Source organism: Hipposideros armiger, unplaced genomic scaffold (genome assembly GCF_001890085.2).
Source record: "Hipposideros armiger isolate ML-2016 unplaced genomic scaffold, ASM189008v1 scaffold_473, whole genome shotgun sequence".
In the NCBI taxonomy this organism is placed as follows: Eukaryota; Metazoa; Chordata; class Mammalia; order Chiroptera; family Hipposideridae; genus Hipposideros; species Hipposideros armiger.
In genome coordinates, this window is record NW_017731823.1 from 1099502 (window position 1) to 1119024 (window position 19523).

A 19523-nucleotide genomic window follows, 5' to 3' on the forward strand; every position below is an offset into this window, starting at 1 on the left:
AACCATTAAAATTGGTGTTACTTATTTTTTCTCATATAAGCAAGCCTTAATACTTTGATCAAAAGTTATTATGCCTACTTTTATTAAGCTTTTCAATCATTTGCCTCCCCCTAAACTAAATCTTTATAGAATCCTTTCTTTTCATAACTGTTCAGCTTTGTGTTCTTAACCACTAAGTTTGTTCTTTACGTCCTAAAGTTTTGGGAGGTGACAGAATATGCAGTGGTAGGAAGCTTGCTTTAGCACCCAGCACCATAAATAGGGAAACTCACGGAAATCACTGACACTCAGGGAGTCCACTGAAATTAATCATGATGACCAAGTGTTCACAATTGCCCATTTCTTACACCCTGTGTTTTCTTGACCAAAATTTAGTCAGTCCTGTCTCTTCCCCCCAGGTCCCCGAACTCTGGTTTCCCCCCAGCCTGAGTAAGCACTAAAACGGAAGAGGCTGACAGAGCTAGACACATTTCCTGTCAAACCCCAGCGATTGTGTCACCTTGCTTACCCAACTTCCCCTTAAAAGAAAGGCCTTTTCTGCTTCAGATTCTCACACATTTCTGAGATGAAAGCATTCTCCCTATTGGAAGTCTGTTTAAATAGAGCCTCTCCCTATCTAATTCCCGATGTGACAAGTAGAAATGCTTCTGTTATGCATTTCTAAGGTGACACAGCTCAGGTGGGTTTTCATGTCAAAAACTATGTGTTGACATGCTGTATTAGACTTCTTGTATATGAAATATTTAGAATAGGTGGATCTATTAACACAGAAAGTAGGTTGGTAGTTACCAGGGGTTGGGGGATGACTGCCATGGGTACAGCGTTTCTTTTGGGGCTAGGGAAAATATCCTAGATTTAGATGGTGGTGATGGTTGCACAACTCTTTAACTATACTAAAAAGCATGGAATTGCACACTTTGAATGGATGAATTTTATGGTATGTGAGTTAGCTCAGTAAAGATTAAAAAATATTGTGATGTATTCCAATAGTAAACTGAAATAGAAAATGAAAGTGACATATCTTGAACTTTAAATTAGTTGAATTATAAGGTCTTTCTTTTACTTGATATAATATACATTGTAGCCCAAATTTAGTGTATCATTCAATGTATATTTCCAAGAATGCTTCCTTTAGCTCAATGAGTGATCGTTTGTACATCTCCAGTCAAGTTTTTCAAAAATTTAGCAGGCAAAATAAAAAGCAACAAAACTGATGTAAAGATTAACAACATGAAATGGAAAAAAAATTAACTGGCTATTTCATTGCCACTGGAATACTCTCAGAACTAATTATGGAGACTGCGCTCTATTTCATTTTTTTAATCTAAAAAGAAACATTTTTTTTTCTTCTTTCTTGGCCAATCTTTTAGCAATTCAATCAGAGTCAATTTTTTTTTTTTTTTTGAGCAGCTCTTGGCTAAAGAGCCCTACTCTTGGCACTGAAGAGAGAATCAGAAGTTAAACGAAATAACACATGTGAAGGATGCCCTGAGAATAGGGACTGGGCCTTAGTGAGCGCTTGCTCCCTGCTATGTTTTCTGTAATTCATGTTAAAACATTTCAGCACAGACTGTGTGATATATGCGTGTTTCAGTCCATGTGTACACTATAGCACATCAAGTAGTTGGTTAACATCACAGATCATGGAGCCTGACTGCCTGGGTTAGAATCGCAGCTCTGCCGTGTATTCCCTGGGCAACCTCTTTGTACCTCAGGGTTACCATCTCTACCAAGGAGATAATAACAACCCCGAAGCCATGGGGTTGTTATGAGGTTTCAATGTGTTGATATTTGCAGAGAATTTAGCACAGTGCTGAGCACATGGTAAGTGCCAGATTAGTGTTTATTTAAAAGTACAGTTTGAAGAACCCTAATTGGGAGTTCACCTCCAGAGGTAGTAATTAACATGCTCACTCCAGAGACTGTGACCCTTAGACATCAGCTATCTTTATCTCACCAGAGGAGCTATTCATTATCAGGATGGATGTTAGAAATGATTTTTCATTGATGAAGTTCCATGATGTGTGGAGTACAGGTACTCCTAATTAATGGGGAGAAAGCCTGGAGCAAGCCCAGTAGCCACCCTAAATTAGAGTGGTGTGATTCCTAACAACCCTGTGTGTGTATGAGCACTTAGCAGATTTTGTTGCTCGACTCTTGACTAGAAGGGTCACTGACTCTTGACTACTGTCTCCTTCCTCTGAATGCACCTTTCTTACAAAATGTTCTTCAGGTGCCCAAAGGACAGAATGCTGAGACCTCACTGAAAAGGCAGATCAGCTTATATAACGGTGTTTTAGTCTGCTTTTTAATCCACGTGTCTCTCTAGGAAATGACTGCGTCAGTCTTTTATTTTTGACACACTCCCCGCTAGCACAGCCAAAGGGGAGGCGACCTATAGTTCCGACCTGAGCTCAACTTTTGGAGAGGAGGCAACGGACATCTTCCAAAATAACCCAAAATGCTGAATTACCAAATTGGCTTAGGTCTTGGCTTTCAACAAGGCCCAGCAAAAGTGCCAGTAAAAATGTAATATTCTCATCTCCCAAGTAGTTTACAACCCAAATGTGGTGGCAAGCCAGATACAAAGTTAAAAGCAAAGTAAGATATAAAAAGATCATTTTTTCATGCATCCATTTAACAATTGTTGAGCACATGTGTGGATGGTGGACTGTGCTGGGGCTGTGGGGATGGATCAGTCAGGATCTTACATGAAGGGAGCTAACCTTGCCACTGGTTTAAAACAAGTGCAAAGTAACTCAGTTTATAAGCACTCAAGGGCTTACCTATGGCCAGCAGTAAGTCTTCAAAATGTCCAGATAATTCTCCTTTTATGCTGTCCTCAATGTCCTTCTGGCTAATATTTCTGTATTCATCAAATGCTAAAAAGCAGCACCACAAAAACATTTAAAGCATCCCAGTTGACCACACACGAATATATTTCAGTTTTTTATTTGACCTGCAGCAAATCAAGGTATTAAGCGGCAAGCTCAAAAACTCGTTCTTTAAATCATTAGAATTTGAACACAGAAGTTTTTTTTCCTTCATTTCTTTTTTTAAAAATCAATAGCAATACAACTTGAACTTCATAGGTCATTTTCTTCAATGATTTTCCTCTCTCTCTTCTTCCCTCCCTCTTCCCAGGCTGTTAGCACTTAAAATAGCCTGAAAAGTTAAATAATAAATAATTTATCTAGGAAGGTAGGCTAATTTTAAATTATAGCAGCACCTAGGAAGCAACAGTGTGGTCATTAATCAAACGTGTTTTATCTGCTAAAGAAATCTTAACTATGATGGTTTCTTTGTGCTGAGTAAATCATTCCCTAAGGGAGCATGGCCTACTTCACACTTCCCCGAAGGCATTCGAATTTCTTGATCAGTTTTTGCCCCAAAGCAAAAACCTGTACACACATCACCAAGCATGTAGGCTTATTTTGTAAGACAAGTAAATTTTGAAAAAAGAAATTTGGGAGCGAGATCTAGGAGCGTTTGGTTTTTGTCTTTCAAAGAAAGACATTAATAAAGCAACTATAATAAAGAATTACCATTATTTTATAAATAAAATTTTAATGTCAAAATTAAGGAATGGCAATCTCAGAATTAAAAAGGTAGGGTGATGTCCTATGTCTTCTCATTTTTCCATGGACTCAGCGTAAGTTTAGTCACGCACTGGGGTTGTTCTCTAGGCCGGCACCAGGAAGCCACAGTAGTAAACGCAGTGCTGGGCCTCTGGGTGCTGTTGCTTCCAGAATGTCTCGGGGAGATGCATAAGTGAAGGTGTGGATGCTTAGCAGTTCCATGGAATAGCTGCTTTGACAAAGAGAGTGGTTTCCCCCACTCCCGTGTACCTTCCTAGCAGAGACAGCTGAATTCTAATCCATGTTAATGCATTAACAGAGATACCACAATGCCTGGCTTTCCTGGAAAGTGCCTAATTAGGGGAGAGTTGCGATGGAAGTCCTGCAGTCAGGCTCCTCCACCCCATAGGAGCACGCCTCTCTGCTCTCACCCCAGAGGGCTGCTCCTTGTGTTCTTCCTGCCATCTGACCTCCATCTATTGCCTGTCACTCACTAGGTAATCGACTCAGCCTCTGGAAAAAACAATAGGAGTGTCAGTTCTGCCGTGACCTGGAACACAGCTTCCCCATGTGGTTTCCTGAACTGCTGATGCAAGAAAATGGAGCAACCTTTGCCATTTTTAACTTCATTTTCCAGAACTTTGTATGTTAAACCCCCCAAAACACTTGTAAAACAACACAAAGCCAAAAGGATTGTAATGCGAGTCCTTACTTAGTTTCAGCTGAGGAAAGCTCCTTAGACACAGGATCTCCGTGAACTTATCTTCGTCCGTGCCCCATCTGTTCTCACCAGCATTATAGAGAATCTATGGGAAAAGGAAGGAAGATGTAAATGTTATTACGAGCACAATTTTTTTCTTTTTGAGGAGGTGGGATGAGAAGAGAGGGAGGTTTATTTTACTTCAGAGGACTAGAAATCTGAGACTCGGGGTGGCAGGGGCTAGGGGAATAGCAGCCACCACTGGGAAAGGCAGAGAGCTGGGGTTGGGTGATCCCGGCCATCAGGCCTCTCCTTCACACAGGACAGGCGACGACAGCCCCAGCTGGCATCACAGAAATGAGAAGACGGTCAGGGGAGGAATAGTTAGATAAGATGTTTTCTTTGCTCTGTTACTGACCTGGGCATCCTTTTTGGCCAGATGCTCATCGACTTTCAGGCTTTCATCTCTTCTGCCCTAAACAAGGAAGATGAAAACATGGGCAACGCTTTTAAAGACGGAATCTTCTAACACTTGGTATTCCAACCCCAGGGCATCCTGGGGGTTCTTCTCCAGTGGAGATCACATAGCACAGAGGAATCAGGCACCCAGGGTTCTTGTTCTAGCTCTGCCACTGACTAGCCAGGAAATTTGTAGCAAATCACATAATTTTCTAAGCCTCAGTAGCCTCTTCGGAAAACTCAAAGATCTTAAGGGAATGAAAACACAAGCCACAGCATGGGAGAAAATACTGACGAGCACATATCTGATACAAGACTTGTATCCAAAATATTTAAAGAACTCTTAACATTCAACAATAAGATAGCAAACAATCCAATTAAAAAAATGGGCAAAAGATCTGAATAGACATCAGATATTCAGATGGCAAGAAAGTACCTGAAAAGATGTTGAATATCATGTCATTAGGAAATTAAAAACGAAAACAATAAAATAGCAAACACTACACGCTTATTAGAACGGCTATGATCCAAAACACTGACATCATATTCCTGGTATGAATTTAGAGCAAGAGCAACTCTCATTCTTTGTTGGTGGGAATGTAAAATGGTACAGTTACTTTGGAAGACAGTTTGGTAGCTTCTTAACAAAACTATGCCTTATCACATAATTGAGCTCCTTGGTATTTACCCAAAGGAGTTGAAGACTTATGTTGACACAAAAACTTGCACATGAATATTTACAGGACTCTTTTCATAACTGCCAAAACTTGGAAGTAACCGAGATGCCCTTGGGGAAACATACTGGATATAGTATGCCTAGATAATGGAACAGTATTCAGCGATAAAAAGGAAATGCGCTGTCAAGCCATGAAAAGACAGCACATTGCCAAGTGAAGAAGCCAGTTTGAAAAGGCGGCAGGCTGTATAATCCCAACCATGTGACAGTCTAGAAAAGGCAATAATAGAGTAAGGTAAAAATATCAGTGCTTGCCAGGGATTCAGAAAGAGTAAGAAAGGGATGAATGATTAGAGCACAGAGCATTTTTAGGGCAGTAAAACTCTTCGGTATGATAGTGTAATGGTGGACACATGACATGACACATTTGTCAAAACACACAGAATGTGTAACATAAAGAGTGAACCCTAATGTACACTATGGAGTTTAGTTAATAACAATGTATCAGTCAGCATTCATTCATTCAACTGTGACAAACGTACTACTCTAATGTGAGATGCCAACAACAAGGGAAACGTGAGCGGTGGGAGGAGAGGCACATGGGAGCTCTCTGTACTTTCTACTCATTTTGCTGTAAATCTAAATCTGCTCTAAAAAGTAAATCTAGTAAATAAAAAACAAAAAACCTAAAAGGTTCCCACAAGATCTACTATTGACAGCTCTATAGCTAAGTTTGAGTGTGGGCTCATGTGCAAACATTTCAGCACATTATAGAAGATGGGAGATGGAGAGGGAAAGAAGGATGGCCTGAATAATATTGAAAATTATGGGTGAATGAAACATTTGGCTATAATATTTTAAAAACGCATTTGTTCCTACTTTCAAACGTTAGATCCTTGTATGCCTGTCTGATTTTTGCTTGATTTCTTTTATTTGTTACTTTTCAGTGGTGCTGATACTCTACTGTTAGTTTGTCATCTTGTTCTCTCACCACACACTCTTTCCAATAATATAAATGCTGGTTATCAATGGTATCAATAATAGTAAGCTGCCCTCACCATGTATCAATCACTTTCTATGTGCTAAGTACTTCATATCTTCTATCTATCTATCTATCTATCTATCTATCTATCTATCTATCTATCTTTACAGCTCCCTATGAGGTTAGTACTGTCATTACTTTAATTTTATAGATCTGAAATGAAAGGTTTTAGGGCTTAAAGTAACTTGTCCAGACACACAAAGCTGGTAGGCAACAGAGGAGCATAAGATTCCTGGTGTTTGATTCTAAAAGCCTGCCCTGAAGCCCTACCCTCCACTGCCTCCTGTGGGCATGTGTATGCATGTGCACACACAAATGGATGTGTGCACTTTTGAATACAAACCTCTGGGATTGTATGTTTGCAGCAATGCCTCATACATTGGCTTTGTCGATTCAGCCTTCAAAAGGTTTTCACCATTTAAAACAACTAAAACCAAATTGGGGATAAATTATTTTCTAGTGGCATAGTGTTCTCACTTTGACAAGCGCTGTTTCAGCCCTCAGGCTGAGACCATTGTTGAAATTTTCTCACACATTAAGGGCTGTGTAAATCAGCTGAATCAGGCCGGTGAGATGGAACTAAAATTATTTCCTCTTTTACACAAACCTCTGATTACATCTCATTCTTGACCTTGCCACCTTTATTATAAAGTCATGAGCTTCCTAAAAAGTGACAGCAAGGTGTGGCCTCATTTGGTCACATGGTGATAAACAGTTTAGCAACTCTTCCAAAGGTGCAAGGGTGAAGTTGCAGCAAGTCAATTTTTTAAAAAAGTCCTGAAACTGATAAACCCATCTCTGAAGATATTTTTTCTGTAGCCTGCTTCCTACTAAATTGAAATGCTAACAAAAGAAATACATATTCTTTGGATTCTAGAAAAAAAATAAACTTATGTTCTTACAAATGGAGACACTTATAATGGAAAGAAAATCAACAACTACTTTATGTCAGATGATTTACCAGAACATTTCTAATGTATTGTGAATCATGATCAAAACACTTTTAATCTATATAATGACCAAAAAAACGTTTTTCGTTTACATCATTATGTTTTATACTTTTATGATGGTGATTAAATATTATACTGCTTGGTGGCAATGTACATGTAAAATGAGGAAATCATTTCATTAAGAAAATTGCTAGCTCATTGACTCAGTTTGGTTATTTTTTAAACTCCCTAAGAATTGTTATTGAGCATGAAGCTTATTGAGGAGTTAAAAAATAAAGAATAAAAAATAAAAACTTACACCTGCCAAAGTCAACAGAGCTTTCCGGAAGTCACCAGATGTTTCAGAACTAATGTCATCTCCAAGGCTCTTCTTATATACTGAAACCAAATAAGAATTAAATTGGGGCTTGATAAACTGAAAAATAGTATTATAAACCAGAGAAAAACTTAAAGTCAACATTGGCAAGGAATGAGTACCTGATTAAAAAAATAATAATCTTTCCTTTTTTTTTTAACTTCATAATGCTCTTCTGAGATGGACACATTCTTCTTGTAACTATTACTGTAGTATGCGTTGTGCTAGATGCACAAGAACAGAAAGAATTGCTGTTCTGGACCAAATCACAGTCCATTTCATCTGACAATGGCACTAAAGAACGTATGAGGTGTGATCACAAAATACCGTGAATGTTTAAATAAAAAAATTTATTACAGTAAAAGACACATTGTCATTAATCCCCATCAAAATCCCCCCTCCCCCCCGCTTCAAACACTTATCCCATCATTCTTGCCACTTTCCGAAGCAGTTCTGGAAGTCCTCTTTTGTGAGTGTCTTTAGTTGTGCTGTTGTGCCTGCCTAGATGCCCTGAATTGATTCAAAATATTTACCTTTCATGGTCATTTTGACTTTGGGGAAGAGCCAGATGTCACATGATACCAGATCCGGTGAATAAGGTGGATGAGAACACATCGTAATGTTTTTATTTGACAGAAATTGCCATACCAGAAGCGATGTGTGACATGGAGCCTTTCCATTATGATCTAAAAATATTAGAGTGAATGCTGCTGCCGAGTGCCATCCAACCAAGAGGCAGGGATCTTCAGTATGGGAAGCGGCTTGTCAAACCTTAGTAACAGTGTGTGACAAGTGTCAACTTGTTTGATGTTGTCAGTTGGGTGTGAGCAATGGCTGAGAGAAGGTGTGTTTTCAAGTGTGCCGTAAGTCATCCTCCATCATGATGACACTCCGTGTCACACACTGCTTGTGGTATGGCAATTTCTGTCAAATAAAAAAGCATTAAGGTGTGTCCTCATGCACCTTATTCACCCACTGTGGGACCTCTGGCTCTTCCCCAAAGTCAAAATGATTCAGGACATCGAGGTTACTACGACAGCACAACTAAAGACACTCATTAAAGAGGCTTCAGAAAGTGGCAAGATTCATAAGATAAGTGTGTTCAAAGCGAGGGGGAGTATTTTGAGGGAGATTAATGGCAATGTATCTTTTACTGTAATATTTTTTTTTAAAACATTCACCATATTGTTTTATCACACCTCATATGTATAGTGGGAAAGCTAGAGTGGGCAAGCTGCTAGTATGGCTTCCAATTTCTATTATCTCCTTCTTTCATAGTACTAGAACCCTGCCTGATATTGATCAAGAACATAAGGCACACAGTGTAAAGACATAATGCACACATAATGCACTACCTTCTCAGCTTTCCTCTAGCTAGGTACAGCTCCATGACTAAGTTCTTGGCAATGAAGTGTAGGCAGACAAATGCAACATTGCTGAGAAATCTCCGTAAGAGATGGCTCATGCTCATCTTAGTCCCTTCCTCCATCTTACTGCCTGGTATGTTGACTGATACCTCAGGTGGCCATCTTGGACTATGAAAATAAGGACTACATGTTAGTGATGGTATAAAAGTAAGCAGGAAGGGGCCTGGATTCCTGAAAGTTTTGAGGTGCTATCCTGCTGGTCCTAGAATTGTCTATCTCCAGACTTCTACATATGAGAGAAACACACTTTTATGCAAGCCACTGTTATTTTGCTGTTTTATTGAACCTCTCTAGTCTTAATGTATACATCTAGATTGTATTATTTGATAGCGATCAGAAATAAGGAAGTTACCCAAAAACATACTATTTTCCATAATAAATAACAACTATGTGCACACATATTTTACTACTGACTAGTTATAGCCTGTTTTGCATAGCTTGTTATGTACAATTTCCACTGATTTTGTTTTTTTTTTTAATTTTTATTTTTTCCCACTGATTTTAAATCTCTGTTTGGCTCCATCCATGGCTCACAGTGATCCTCTTGGGGCCACTATATACCTGGATGTAGCTGACACCAGATTGCTCTTTGACTTCTGCCTGCATTATTCAGAAGAGCTCTATAAATAGTCTTATGAATGCTAGTCCTTTTAAGTCAATAAAAGACAATTACAGAGCTGTGATATGAAATTATCTAATTTGTGATATGAGTGATATGAGATTATCTAATAGCAAGAACTGTGTTGAGATAGAAACTTTTCCTGCATGATTTTACTAAGTCTCCTTTAATGAAATCTATAACTTCCCAGAGCAATTCAAATAAGCAAAACCCAGTATAAACATACATTATCTAAGTAATGATATCACTAGGTTGGCATCATTTTACCTAACAGTCGTGATATGGTTATGTCTATCCTTCACTCTAATTTTGAAAATAATAATTTAAAAATATCAAGCCAAAGAATAAAGCTCTCCTTTGTTAGAATTTGAGGAAGTATTCTATAATTTTAGAATCTTCTAGATGAGACTGCGTTGATCTCATGCAGCCTCCCCATGCCTCCCTTTACCCCAAATATTTTGCAGGAAATAAAAATGTGAAATAGAATACAACTATGAAAATTACTTCAATGCAAGTTGACAGCTACTTTATGCATTTTAAGGCACATTATGGTATAGAAAACCAAATACAATGTTTTAATAGTGCGGGAGCTTGAAGCAGAACCTAGAGGTCTTAATCCCTGACTCAATACTCTCTCATACACCATTAACTTTAAAATACTGGAAAGAGTTCAGAATTTAGCTCTCTATTTATTTAGACTCTATCGTGTCATTGTACTACATGAGCCATGTAAAATGCCCAGTCTCTTTATGAGGGCCAAGTTGGTAGCCTCCTTTGATGGATTTCTTATGCATGGGTCACCATTTCACATTATATGACACCATCACTCTTGCTACAGATGATGCAACAGTGATGGCATCTGACTATAGGTGGCTAGCAGCCTACCAGGTGACCCAGTGAGAGAACATTGCCCAAAATACTGCTCTCTATTAGAAAGTGCCTTCCTGAGCACATTGAATCTTCTCCCTTAGGGCGTGCGCTGTACAGAAAAGGAGGCAAAGACAACAGAGTAACAAAGAAGTGAAAAGACCCCAAGAAAGAAGGCACAAAACAGAAGCCAAGAATAACCAGAAACCATGAGAAAATATAAGCCTGGAGTGCAAAAACACCATGTGGTAAGGGAAGAGAAGTTACTTGGAGATGCCAAGAACAGCAGAAACTGTTGAGGGAGGAGAGAAAGGAGTATGAGTTACTGTAATGAAAACATCAGGACAGGGAGCAATGGGTGCCTGATGCTGAGGGAGCGGCCAGATAGCGGAGTCCCTAGAGTAGTGCTATGTCGCGAAGCTCGGTCCAGCTTGGCTATACATGATGGAGGCTATTTCCTTTCTTTACTTTCTGTGTATCATTAACCCCTACTAACCCAGGTACTCTAGATGCAGTTCCGTTCCCTATAGCCTTAGAGAGCTAAACTCACGCAGCTATCAGGGAATCTGGCAACTATGAACTACTATCACTTGCCATATTTACAAAACAATAGTCCTAAATGCTAGAAATTTCAGTTGACTTTTAAGACTCCCAATCGCGATCCTGAGGATATTCATTCAATACATATTTGAATTTGTCCTCCATTGTTCTGGGCACTGAAGCTACAGCAGTAAACAAAATGGACAAAAATCCTGCCTTCATAAGAGCTTACATCCTAGGGTTGTTTGTACATAAGTGCTGGACTCCAGGGAACCATCCTGGGGTAGGTCAGCTCATGGAGCCATAACTTTTCTAAGAAACACCAGGAAATAACAAGGAACCTTGGTATAGAGCTCCAGGCTCTGATGAATTTTTATATGTAAATCTTGTTAAATTGAGGAAACCAAATATTTTAAACACCTACAACATACCCATTTTGCCTGGTATTTAAGCAAGTATCTCATCTACTTCAAATTCACTCTTCTAAACCCTGCTTTGTGCAGCTGAGATTGCGACTCTGAAAATTACATTTCTGTTATAGACCCCGCTCCCAACTCCCTATTAGGTTCCACCAATAGGTGGGGATAGAGGGAAATTAGAAGGCAGGAGGGGGAAAGAAGAACAGGGTATTTGCTTGCTATTCAGGTCAGTATCAACCAAGTGAAGGGCTTTCCCCCCGACAGTAGCAGTTGTCTCCAGGCACCTAGAACAAGCCACTTTGCACCCCCATGGGAGTACCAACTGCAGCCACATGGAACCCTCTTGCTGAGATCTGAGCTCCAGTTCCTTCAGCCTCTCCTCTGAGCCCGTAAGGCACCACACCTGCAAGATGGTGCCCACCCTCCTCTAAGCTCCTAGCTCGTGAAAACCCCAGCCTCTTTCCTTTGTTGCCCCAGCCCTAGGGGTTATATATCTCTGTGCTACACCTGTATTTCCTTTTTGCTTTTTCAGTTCTCCAAAAGGCATTTAAGTAATTCTCTACATTAAACTCTATTTGTTAAAATACCTAGTGCTCTTTCTGTTTTTCTGACTAGACCCTAATGAGCACATCAACAACAAAACAGTCACTTATCTACCATTGAGGCATTTATCTTCTGAAGAGTATTTCTCAAAGTAACTTCTCTAACACCCACCCGGGGGCCAGTATATCCCTCCTTTGGACCTCTCCCACTGTAGAAGCTCCCTGACACACAAACACAGAAACCTGGGCTCCCTTGAGGTACTTGAAGGTTACAGGAGCTGCTATACAATACAGAATCGAGCTGCCATTTGTCCCTGATTCTTCGGAGGTCACTTCTAAATCCTTAGAATTTCAAAATAATAAGAATGTCTTTGTTGTTCGTGGCAGGTCCCATGAACTACACCTGAGTTTTTGCTGACAAGATGATTCAGGATCTGAGTGGTGAGGGGCTAGTCACACCAGAAAGATGAAACACGTGATTAGAGAGGTCAGGCTTAGAACCACATGATATCAGCTGGACTTCCATAGGTTAGAGAAGGACCAAAGAACGGGTTCAATCATGTGGCCAGTGACTCAATCAATCGTGTATGTAATGAAACCCCAATAAAAACGCTAGATACCAAAGATCAAGAGAGTTGCCCTGGTTAGTAATTACACATCAATGTACTGGGAGGGTCATGCATCCTGAGGACATGGAAGCTTTGCATGTGGGACCCTCCCTGACTTCTCCCTATGCATCTCTTCATTTGACTGGCCCTGATTTATACTCTTCATACTAAAACTATAATTGAGAGAATAGCATTTTCTTTAGTTCTGGAAGTCATTCCAGCGAGCTACTGAGCCTGAGGGAGTAGCAAGAACCCCTGGATTTGTAGCCATTTGGTCAGAAGTGCATGTGGCCTGGGAACACTTGAGCTTGTGGCTGGTGTCTGAAGTGAGGGCACCCTTGCGAGGCCTGTGCTCCGACTTGTGAAGTCATGCTAACCCTGGATAGTTAGTGTCAGAAATGCATTGCAGGGCCTTTCTAATTTTTACACATCTGACAGACTATGAGGATGTTAGCTAATTATACTGAATCCATATACTCACCATATCCTTTAAACGGTTCATCTAATTTCCCACACCCAAAAATCAGGATGCTGACCTAAGTGGTTTTTAACATATAATATTAATATACAATGATTTGAGTCTCATATTATATCGGTGAAAATAGTTGACTTAGCTAAGCAGTGAGCAAAGTGTTAATGCCATCGTTATGGAGCAGTTTCTAGCGCAAGCATCTTCAAATTTTCTATGAAAATCCTCAGACCTCAGCCCATTTTAGAATGTGTCCTCCTTTCTATGTCTTGCCTTCTCAAAATGCCTCATGGAGAAGAGATTGGTGGGTTTCTGGGAAAAGTAACATTCTGGGAAACGTACCAATATGCGTGGACAGGGGTAACGGTAAGTGGAAAATAAGACTACCTGTGTAGTAGGCTTGGGAGATCTCCTTCATCTGTCTGCTTGTCCTGGTGGTTAAGATTTCAATCAATGCATCTTCATTTGTTCCAGTGCCCTAAAAAGGAAAAGGAAAAGGAAATCTATTTTTAGAAGACTTAAAAAACTTAATTTCATGCATTTTACTCTTTTTTCTTTTTTTAAACTTTATTGGGGAACAGTGTGTTTTTCCAGGACCCATCAGCCCCAAGTCAAGTAGTTGTTTTCAATCTAGTTGTGGAGGGTGCAGCTCACTGGCCCATGTGGGAATTGAACCGGCAACCTTGGCGTTATGAGCATCGCGCTCTAACCAACTGAGCCAACCAGCCGCCCACTGGCAGCTCAGCTCCAAGTCAAGCCGTTGTCTTCAATCTAGTTGTGGAAGGTGCAGCTTACTGGCCCATGTGGGAATCAAACTGGCAACCTTGGTGGTATGAGCCTGCACTCTAACAAACTGAGCTAACTGGCCATCCCCATTTCACTCTTAATAGCTTGTTTTATACAGATGAAAAGAACAGCTTTGAATAAATCAACATAAGTTCCTATATTGCTCTAAAGCAGTTTTCTAATTTCCCATATTTTAGTATTAAAATACCATGAATCATGTGGAATTAACAGACATCAAAATTTTTAAACAAAATTTCACATTCTAGTATAAAAATCAATCGAATAATTCTAGGAATAGTATAAAGAGAAAAGCCTACGTCATTCAAGATCATAAGGGAGCATTCAAACACAATCTTATATTTAGAAAGGGCTCTGCAATTCTTTAGAATGAGTTCATCCCTATACCAATGCACAAGGTTGGTCAGCATGTATTATCTTCATACAGGGAGGTTTTTAAAGCTTCAGTAACATATGTCATGAGCCCACTTAGTTTGGGGACTAGTTACCTGAGCCTCAGTCTACATTGAGGTCACTGAATCACACTGACTCCAAGAGAAGCCATTTACAGCAGGACCTGGTCACATAAGGCCAATGCAGCCTATGAACACAGGCCGAGTTCTGACCCTCCATGAGAGAGATTTCTAGTTGCTCCCAATCTCTCTCCTTTAAAAATTATTATTTTTTTAGTATCTTCTACTTTTTTTCTTTTACTTTTTTTCTTTTTTTTTAATTGGGGAGCAGTGTGTTTTTCCAGGACCCATCAGCTCCAAGTCAAGTAGTTGTAGTTGTTTAATCTAGTTGTGGAGGGCGCAGCTCAGTGCCCCATGTGGGGCTCAAACCAGCAACTTTGGTGTTATGAGCACTGCGCTCTAACCAACTGAATTAACCGGCCGCCCCTAATTTATTCATTTTTAAATATACTCTTTTTTAGAGCAGTCTTAGGTTCACAGCAAAATTGAGTGGACCCAATATATCTTTTATCTTCCTTGCTTAGTAATAGAACCCCTAAATTTTAACTTAGCACATAACTACCCAAATAAATACTATATTTCTCAGCTTCCCTTAGAGCTAGGTTTATCCATATAACTAAATTTTGATCGATGTAAGATATGTGAAGTATCACGTACAATTTATCAGGGTCCTTAAAGATCAGAGACGAACCCTTCTTTTCCCCTTACTCTTATTAGCTGACTGGGATAAAGATATAATTGCTGGATCTTTGTTGAATTGGTGTGGTCAGCTAGTGGGGGGGTGGGGGAGGAGATAGTGTGATTATCAGCTTTATGTGTTACCTCAGCCAGGCTACAGTCCTCAGTTACTCAAACAAACACTAATCTATGTGTTGCTGTGAAGCTGTAACTAAAGTCCATTATCAATTGCTTTAAGTAAAGGAGATGATCTTAGATATTCTAGGTGGGCTTAATTTAGTCAGTTGAAAGGCCTTAAGAGGAGACCTGAGGCTTCTCTGAAGAAGAAATTCCACCTTCAGCTCATGCCAAGAGTTCCAGCCTGCCCTTCAGATTTTGAATTTTTCTAGCCAGCTCCCATAGTTGTGTAATCAATTCCTTGTGATAATTCCCTTAATATGTATCTCCTGCCTACTGGTTCCACTTCTCTGGAGAACCCTGATGGGTCATGATAAGGAGTTTTGATTTTAAGTATTCAAAGCCACTAGTGATTTATACAGGTGAATAGTATAATCGGATTCTAAAAGTAACTTTATAAAAATTTTGGCTATACTGTTAATGAATTTGAGACGGGCAAAAATGGAGGGAAAGGGACCAGTTAGGAGGCTATTGATATGGTCCAGTTGAGAGATGATGGTATGGGCTGGTCGAGTGGCTTGTTGGTTAAGAGTTGGCTTGGGAGCGCGAGCTCTGAGCATCAGGGCCGCCGATTTGGATCCCACATGGGCCAGTGACGCTATGCCCTCTACAGCTAAGATGGTGAACAATAGCTTGACCTGGAGCTGGGCTGCAGTGAGCTGCCGGCAATAGTGTAGGCTGCAGTGGGCTGCTGTAAGGTACCATTAGTGGTGGGCAGCCAGCGTTAGCAGCTGGCAGCTGGCGTGAGCTGCCATGAGCTGCCGTGAGCAGCCGTCCAATGGCCAGCGACAGATCTGCCTCAGCTGGGAGAGTGCAATGATCACAATGCCAACATGGACCAATGAAGTGATGTCCTCCACAACTAGACTGAAGAACAAAAGGACAGCAACTTGTCTGTTCCCCTTCCCCGATTCCCCAGCGTTGTTCCCGTCCCCCAATTCCCCAATAAAATTTTTAACAAAACAAAAAAAAAAAAAAGAGAGATGATGGCAGTTGAACATAATGTTAGCAATAGGTTTTGAGAGATGTACACACATTTCTGATACATTTTGGAGTAAAGCAAATAGACCGGCAGATAGATTTGGGAGCTCTGAAGAATGAGGGAAAGCACAGGGTCAAAGATAATACTAGGTTTTTGACCTAAGCCATGGGGTTGATGATGGTGACATTCATTCTCAGTGACAATAAAATAGAGTATTTGACTCCACAGGTTAAAAACAAACGAACAAGATTAGGATAAAACAATATCCTTTCAGTCCCAGGAACTTGTGGGCTCAAGGTTCCACAACTGCTCCCCATTTCAGGATTATTCCACCAAATGGGGAGCACAGAATCAAAATGACATCCAAATCTATCACATTTACACCCATATCTCAAGAATGTACTGGAAGAAAATTACTATTTTTGATGACATAGTCAAATCCTGGGCAGAAATAGCTTGTGTAGGGCTCATACCTTCATGGATTTCTTCAGCTGCTTCGCATCAAACACTGCTGGAGGGGTCACGAGGGCCACCATGAGATGCTCAAAGTGGCCAGAGAGATCGCCCTTCAAGTCATCTTTCAGTTCCTAAAAAAAAACCAAAAAGAACAAAAACCCAAAAAGGTAAGCATGACATACTCTTCCTTTCTCTTTCTCTAAAGTCACCTAGTGAAAGGCAAACATATGTAACAATTCAGATGAAAATATGCCCATCTACAGGGAATTAACAGAAATAGTGAAAATATTTCCATGGCTATTAATCTGCATTTTATGATTGCTTCCAAAATGTTCTGTTTTATAGAAGGTTTTCTAAGGAAAGCCAATAGAAGGGGTTCCATGGGTGCCACCGATAGTAACTGTGTGTTCGAATGCGTTTCCTAGGCACTTGATACTCTCAATGCTTGAGTTGGGGTGAGGAAAGAGGAAGAGGGGGAGGAGCCCTATAATTCACACCCAGCTTCATTGGTAGGTGATCTCTTCCTGCCTTGCTTCTCAGTGACAGCCAAAGAGCTTCAAAGAGAAAAGAGAAGGGAAGACAGTGGTTGGTCATTTGCCTCTGGTAAGAGTGTGGAACTAGGAGACATCAAAGCAGTTTTCTAGCAACAGCAGGAGGGGAAACCCTAAATATGGCAATGGAGCACACATTACTTTTTGATATTGTCCTTTGGTGCTGTTTCCACTGATTACATAAGTATAGTCCATCTCCCTGCTTGAAGGCAGGTAACATGGTTTCTATTTCCAATATTTTAAGAAGTGTTATTGAATAATTATTGTTCCTGCTTGTGATAATTTCCAGCTCTGAAAGAGTCTGGCAGCCTCCCAGACAGCTATGATAATGTGGATACAGACCAATGTCTACCATGCCACTGGGGGTCCTAGTGGGGGGCATGGCATGCTCCTTCATGCAAACTGAATGCAAACAGTGGAGCCAAGTGTCAGCAGCTCTGCTTTAATTACCACATGGTATTTTTTCCTCTAAATGCTAAATTCCACTACCATCTGTCCTCAACCCAAGACTTTCCAACTGAATCTTATTTCACATGCTCTCATTCTATTCCACTGTGAGAAATTATTGTTACCCTTCACCTCCATCCTTCCTCCATATTTTGGAAACCCTGAAAGGCCAACAGATTGTTCATGCTCCCTATACGTGAGTGCGTTGCCTTGCCTTAGAAGCTTGGCAATTCACTTAATTTGACAAATGTTTGCTGGGCTCCTGCTATGTGCTAGGCATTTATAGGTGAGTTAGACACAATCCTTGCCCCTAGGACATTATGCTCTAATGAGAAAAATACAAATATTCAAAGATAAAATTTCAGTATAATATGTTAAGTATCTGATAAAGTGTGAAGGTTAAATATCTGAGAAGGGTGTTTCAATGGAGCCTGGGGCTTGGAAAACACTTTCAGGAGATGCCTGAGCTGCCTCTGGATGGTCACTAGACATTCTCAATTCTCACCTGGACGCAGCAGCCTGACTGGTCTCTCTTACCACTTTCTCCTCCACAGTTCATTAATCATAACACCTAAAATAATCCTATAAAAATACAACTTAGGTCATATTATTCCCTTGCTTACAAACCTCCAGTGGTTCTCTACTGTTGTTAGAATAAACTCTAAACTCTGTACCAAAACCCCAAGGCCCAGCATGTTCTAAATCTCCCTGCAACTTCATCTCTTTCCTTTTCTCCCCTTTCCACTCCTGCCATCATATAGGAACTCTGTTTCTTAAATATAGCCAGCTTGTTTTTGCCTCAGGGCTATTGCATTTGCTGTACCTTTTCTCTGAAATGCTCTTCGCTCCAGATCAAGCAGCGCCGAATACTTAGTATTCTTCAGTCTTGGCTAACAGTAAGGTAGTAAGCCCTCACTGCTATTTCTTCACCACCCGATCTAAAGGAGCCACTCACCAGTCATTCTGTCAATTATCCCATTTTAATTCTTTCATAGCACTTATCAATACCTGAATTTATTTTATTTATTTATTATTTTTCTAATACAATGTTAGTTCCACAGAAGGAGAGAGGATCTGCTTTTTATACTAGTGAATCTCCAATGTCTAATATATCTTCTGACACAGATTAGTTTATTATTGAACAAATAAACTGTGGGAAAGGCACACAAAATGCTCTTGTGTAGTTTCTGATACTTACTAAGTTTTCTTGTATAGTTTCTGGTACTTAACAAGTTTCCATTTGCTGAATAAATGACTGTATTTTGTCAGGTATAATGCGCTCTTGTGTGTAATGTGAATCCATGTTTTTGGCCCAAACTTTCAAGGAAAAAAATCTTTCATTTTAATTTTTTAACTCAAATTTTTAGTTGTTTATACTTAGATACTTGTTTTTTGTATTATCAAGGAATTTTAGCATTTATTTTTTAACGTATTATGATATAAGAAATTTTATGTAACAAATAATTACAAAACACAAGAACAGATACAAGGTACAAGAAATTTTATGTACCAGTAACAAATTTATGATATTTACGCATTATAGAAGGCCAAGAACTCTTCATTTTTGCAAGTTCATCATAAGTTCAACAAAACTGATTATCGTATTCCAGAGTATTATTTTGCATATGGATATTGTTGATGTCTAAAGTTACACTTTTATCACATAAGCATAAATAAAAGAATTAAAAACATTTAAATAGATACGGAATTAGTACTACCCTTGTA

General features: G+C 39.8%; 1 protein-coding gene across 1 annotated transcript in view; it reads right to left on the reverse strand.

Moving 5' to 3' along the window:
* The window catches only part of ANXA3 (annexin A3), a 60153-nt gene that overhangs the window by 12046 nt on the left and 28584 nt on the right, over nucleotides 1-19523 (reverse strand). Inside the window, exons 5-10 of the mRNA XM_019666539.1 lie at nucleotides 16818-16931; nucleotides 13639-13729; nucleotides 7704-7783; nucleotides 4697-4753; nucleotides 4291-4384; nucleotides 2787-2882 (exon numbers count right to left, since the gene is read on the reverse strand). Coding sequence (XP_019522084.1) covers nucleotides 2787-2882; nucleotides 4291-4384; nucleotides 4697-4753; nucleotides 7704-7783; nucleotides 13639-13729; nucleotides 16818-16931 — 532 coding nt within the window. The remainder of the gene's footprint in view (nucleotides 1-2786; nucleotides 2883-4290; nucleotides 4385-4696; nucleotides 4754-7703; nucleotides 7784-13638; nucleotides 13730-16817; nucleotides 16932-19523) is intronic.